This window comes from Arachis ipaensis, chromosome B02 (genome assembly GCF_000816755.2).
Source record: "Arachis ipaensis cultivar K30076 chromosome B02, Araip1.1, whole genome shotgun sequence".
NCBI lineage: Eukaryota > Viridiplantae > Streptophyta > Magnoliopsida > Fabales > Fabaceae > Arachis > Arachis ipaensis.
In genome coordinates, this window is record NC_029786.2 from 99,961,800 (window position 1) to 99,968,160 (window position 6,361).

The 6,361-nt window shown below is 40.9% G+C and overlaps 1 protein-coding gene across 1 annotated transcript; it reads right to left on the bottom strand.

Moving 5' to 3' along the window:
* On the bottom strand, positions 1,407-1,814 carry LOC107627822. Its single transcript, XM_016330642.2, has one exon. It carries the CDS (start codon positions 1,812-1,814, stop codon positions 1,407-1,409), a length of 408 nt encoding a protein of 135 aa, XP_016186128.2.

The following is a 6,361-nucleotide window of genomic DNA, read 5'->3' on the forward strand; positions in this document are numbered from 1 at the left end:
TAAAAAAAAAAAAAAAAAAACTATCCAAATCAGCACAAAGAATGCAAAACTTTATATTTTGTCATTTTCGGTATTGCCATCAATAATAAAAAGGATCCACACCTAACCACTCCTTATAATTTGTAAAGAACATATGGATAATCTTGTCGACCACTTTTTTTTTATGCTGAAAAATTCTTCTATTTATTTCTAGCCATATGTTCCAAATAATCGTACAGAAACACACCATCCATCTCTTGCGTATCTCCTTATTAATGGTTATCTCAGTCCAACTCAAGAAATGTTCCTTCAACGTCACTGAATACGACCGTTGCCTTCCAACAAATGAAAGCCAAATACACCAAACCTGCTAAGAAAAATTACAACCAAAAAATAAATGGTGACTATATTCAACACCTTTGTAACATAACACGCATATAACATCTTCCTGGTTAATAACCCCAAACTGACTCAGACTCTCCTGTGTATTGATCTTCCCAGTCAAAACAAACCAGACAAATAGTTCAACTCTTGGTGGAACTAGATCTTTCCAAATTGTCCTAGTAAAGTTGTAGCTTGTTATACCCTCCGGAATTATTTTCGCCTGCAATACCAGCACAAAAGAGTTAGTAGAAAAGACTCCTTGTTTATCAAATTTTCATACAACTCTATCCTCTCTGTCGTAAGTAAGTTTGACCAGTCGTAGTGCATCATGCATCTGGTTCACTAAATCCAACTCCCATTGCAATAGCTCTCATCTCCATTCGAAGTTTCATATCCACTCAGTCCTATCCCAAAATCCACAATCCCCTATAACGGATCCTCTTTGGTTTGAAACGGAGAAGAGCCTCAAAAACTGATCATTCAGAGAACCTCCACGTAACCAGACATCCTGCCAAAAATGTGTTTCTCTCCCATCACCAACCTCCGTAGACAACCCAGTAACCATCTTTTGTCTTACTTGTTAATTCTTGAACTGGATCTGGCATATATCCTTCCAGGGTCCCCCGGATAGGTAAAACCTGGGAGGACAGCAACACATTTGGGTTCAAGTTATTACAAGAGCAAACCACCTTCTTCCACAGCGGACACTCCTCCTTTGAAAATCGCCACCACCACTTAAATAAAAGGACTGTGTTGTGCACCATGGCATCCCCGACACTTAAACCACCAAACGTTTTGGGCGCCTGCACCACCTCCTACCTTACCAAGGCCATGCCATTCTTACCACCCTCCCTGCTCCATAAAAATCTTCTCTGTAAAGAAATCAGTTTCTCTACAACAACCTTTGGCATCTTATATAGACTCAAATAATATACAGGAAGACTATTTAACATAGATTTGATGAGCACCAACTTACCGGCTTTATTAAGAACCTTGGCTTTTCATATGCTAAGTTTTTCCTTCACTTTGTCTATAATTGACTTTCAAGTCTTCACCAATCCCAGGTTTGCTCCTAGCGAGATCCCCAAGTATTTAACTGAGAGAGAGGCTTCCTTATAGCCCAGCACGCTGCAAATACGCTGTTCCCACTGATCATCACAGTTAATTGGAATCAAGCTAGATTTGTCAAAGTTAATACTTAACCCCGACATCAATTCAAAGCAGCAAAGAATCCTCCTATAATTTTTAACGATCACTTTCTCTGGAGGGCAGAACAGAATAGTATCATCCGTAAACTGAAGATGCGATAGCTCAATATGAGCTCTACCAACTAATAACGGAGATATATACCCGTTCCAAACCGCCTCCCCAAACATCCTGTGTAGGACATCCATGACAAGTACAAACAAAAAAGGAGACAGTGGATCACCATGTCGTAGGCCCCTTTCCATCTTAAACGGCTTAGATGGCGAACCGTTTATCAATACTGACATAGAACACGTACTGACACACTCCATGCATCTTCGTTCAAACCCTATCTTCTATAGCACAAGATCCACAAAGCTCCACTTGACTCTATCATATGCTTTTTGAAAATCTAACTTTATTATCACCGCTTCCTTCTTCCTCAGTTTAATCCATTGAACTATTTCGCAAGCAATAAGAGCACCGTCATGAATCTTTCGCCCCTTGACAAAGTATTTTGTGTCTCACCTACTAGCCCTGTCATTACTGCTCGCATTCTCCTAACCAGCATCTTCGAGATGACTTTATACACACACCCTACCATGCTAATCGGCCTGAGATCTTTTATTTCCTTTGCCCCAGTAAACTTAGGTGCCAGCGCCACCCATGTGAGATTGGCATCTGCTGGTAGCCTAGAAGACTGGAAAAAGTCCAACACCGTTGCCGGGAACTCAGAACCAATTTCATCCCAACACTTCTTTATGAAGTTCATGTTGTACCCATCACTTCCGGGAGTCTTGGATGATTCACAATCCCACACTACTTCTCTAACATCCTCAGTAGTCGGTTGCACCTTCAAAGCCAAAGCATCCTCTTCATTGATCATTTCTACCAGACCGTCTCTAAACCCCACCATTATTGGAGTCTCCTCCTAATAATATAAGTCCTTGTAGAAGCCCCTAATCTTAATCTTAATCCTAACTTGATTCCTTATCAATCTTCCATTAATGACCAGTGCATCAATCTTGTTGTTTCTCCTTCTCGCCGAAGCTAAGTCATGGAAGTACCTCGTGTTCTTATCTATGTCCCTCGCATGTCTAGATCGCGACATCTGCTTCTAATGTCATTCTTTCCTCACATACCATTTCTCACAGCAAGCCTCAAGCGCCCTCCTTCTTGCTTCCACCATTCCATTATAGACCCCATCGCCCACCATGTCATCAATCTTCTTAATCTCTTCCTCAAACGTCATAATTTTCTTGTCCATGTCACCAAATTTGTCTTTATGCCATCTCCCCAGAGGAATTGTCAAGGCCTTCAACTTATCTATAAATTGCACCTCTTTTAATCCTCTCCATTCCTCCTTTACCATCCTCAGGAAACCTTCATGCGTAAACCATGAGTCAAGACTTCTGAACGGCCCCGGTCCATCTCTAATCTGCTTATCTTCCACTATAATAGGACAATAGTCAGACAAACCCCTTGGATCCCCTCGTAATCGAGTCTTTGGAAACTCCTCAAGCCATTCCAAGCTAACCAGGGCCCTATCAATACGACTACAGGATCGACTTCTGAACCATGTAAATTTGCGATCAGTAATCGGCAAGTCCACCAAACCCATGTCATGTATCCAAGTCTTGAAATCTTCTGCCGACAAGGTTAGTCTATCAGTGCCACGTCTTTCTTCCACCTGTACAATCTCGTTAAAGTCCCCCATGAAACAATAGGAAACTTGACATAAACCAGCTATGTAACTCAGCTCCTCCCACATAAAAAGCTTCTCATCTCTAGCATGTGCCCCATAAACCAATATAAAAGTACAATTGTAATTACTCTTCAGCATAACCCCTTCAACGCACAACCATCTCTCAGTTTTATAAGAATTACTAATTTTAAAAAACTCCGCATCCCATATTAGCAGCAACCCACCAGACGCACCAACAGACTCAACATAGTCCCACCCTGCACAAGCATTACCCCAAATTTTAGAAACATCAAAGATAGTTACTACTTGCCTTTTAGTCTCCACCAGACCTAACATGTTTAATATACATTTTTGCTTTAGGTCCTTTACCATCCTCGATTTTTTGTCACCCCTCAACCCCCTAATATTTCAAGAACTACAGATTATTTTAAAGAAATATTGCACACCTTTTTTTGAGTTTTGGGTCTGCTCCGTCTAGCTTTTGCCTTCTGTTTTGCCAATCTTCTTTTTTGAGCAATTTTTTCATTCTATTGTTGGAGAATAGCCATAATGTCATCTTCTGCATTTTATAACTCTGCTTCTGACTCCTTTGCTAATTTCCAGGTCCTTCTGTTTTCTATCATCTGCTCATCCAAACCTGAATACCCGTTATCACTGGCTTCATCATTGTTATCATCACCGTAGCCATCTCCGTTATTAGGTTCCAGTATATTTCTGCCACGAATTTCTTCAATTCCTCTCCCCATATTAGTAATTTCTTGATAAACTCGACCACTTCTTTCAGAATCATCGCCATGACAGTGTCTGTCGTGCTTCCCGTATTCCGCCCCCTCGTTTCCTTGTATCCCTTCCGCCCCTCTATCATTTTTTATCATTCTGTGACCCCCTCCACCACCGCATCTCTTCCGCTTCCAGCCTTCATAACCCTGTTATCAACGGTCAATCCTTGCACACCATCCAAGGCTTGTGGTTCACCGTCTAGCTGGATTACTTGCACCTTCAACCTTCCTACACCACCGTGTTCAAGCTGGCATCCTCCACTCCGGTTCGGTCCTGCTCCTTCCACCAATCGACCATCACCTAGCTTGGCCGAACGTTCTTCACCAGCCTCCTCAAGGTGTCTTGCTCCAGGACGTGTACTTGAAGAATGTAACCTGGAGACTGTGCTTTCTAGTTCACAAGCCTCTCCATGCATGCTGCCTCCCAGGTCACGAGACTCCAAGGCATCAGAAGCAGGCGTGTCTCCAACCTGCTGGAGTCTCCAAGCCCGACTCGAACTCCTCAAATCCGGCCCAGCAGCGGTGTCCATGTCCCCAGGCTGATAGGTTCCCTTGGAGCTTGGGCCCTCATGGCTCAACACGTTCTTGCTCTCCTTTCTTCCGTTTGTGGGCTTATAAATTAGGCTAAGCAATTTATTCCTCAAACTCTCCTTAGCCAGCCCATTAAAGTTACAAAAATAATACCAAAAAATTGTTTGTTCAGAACCAGCCTCGTTGCTCTATGCATATCCCACTAAATTTGCAATTCCTTCAATATCACCATTTAAAATTGATATGTTACCAATTTCATTTGATTGAGACTTAAATATTTATAACTCCACTTGTTCAAAATTATTTTTGAATTTACCAATCTATCCTCGTCTTCAACCTCCTCCCGTAGCCCCTTTATTATCACCTCCGCTGCCTGGTCTGTACATTCTGTTGATTTAGTGGGCCTTTTCGACCATATAGCTACATCATCACAAACCCTTGTAGATAACATCTTCTGTTGTTCACATCTGACCGCATCCTCTCTCACAGTTTTCAACTTACAAATCTCTCTATATGTTTCACGTCCCACTTCTTTTACCAAAATATTAAAGCCACTAGTACCTATTGTGATATGGACCCATTCATTGATCACATCCATCACACAGGTATCAATTTGTACTCGGCCAACATTAAAAGAATTGCACGATTCCGTCACTTTATCACACCCAACCACCTCGCCCCATTGGCTTCCTATTATCCTGAATGTATCCACGAACCATGCATGTAACGGAACCCCGAAACTCTCCAACCACACTCTTCGAGTTTCACTTTTCTCTGATTCGTCCCACCTCCAGACACTATGAAACAACTGTAAAAGGCTATTCATTTTGAATGTGTAAGTCTCTTCTGCATTTAACAGACTGTCAAAGGTCAACAGAAATTTATATGCTCCCATTTTGCGCACCTAAATATCTTGAGGAAAATTCTTCGCTACCGAATCCTTCAATGACCTAAAGTCAATAGCCTTCGTCGATTCACCTACTAGGCTTGTCTGTAACTAGTCCAAATTTTCTTTCACTACAGCCACCTCCACCTTCTTCGTCCACCCATTCCCATGTGGATCTTTGGCTGTTTTCTCCTTCGCCAAATCTTTAGTGGAGATATCTGAAACTTTTTTGGTTCGCTTCTCTTTCTGGTGGCATATGACGAATCGTAGCAGATCGATTGTCAACTCGTAGCTCCACTTTGTTCGTGTTCTTCACATTAGACCTTCCTGTATTTAGCTTCCCCCACGAAGACGACTTTGTCTCTCAATCTCATACGATTCATATCTGTTATAACCTTTAAGACTCTTCCTTTCGTAGTGTACCGTAGAACGCAAAAATGTATAAACTACCATTCTTTTGTTTTCTTGATAAGTATATGTCATTTATGCGTCCATTTCAATTAAACAGTTGGAACAGTTCTTTCTTCGATATGTCTTCTAAGAGATTATTCAAAAATATTAAAAAGGACTTATTCTCCAAACGTCAATACTTTTTTTGGTTTCAAACTCTAAAATCTTTGACCTGATCTATCATTCTACCCCTCCTTGTATTTTCCACCCCCTCTCTCTTAATTTCTTTTGATCCTTCTAACGTCTTTCTGCATTTACTTACTGTATCCACTATCCATAATCTCGTTTTATGGGCTTGAATTTAGTACAAAACAATTAACTTGATGATTTTTGCTACCAATCATGACAAATGGCTGAATTAAAGTTTATTGAAAAATAATGACAACTACACTTATTATTGTTATTTTGTTAAATTATTTTTTTAGTACGAATGTAATTAATTACTTGAAGATATTACTTTAT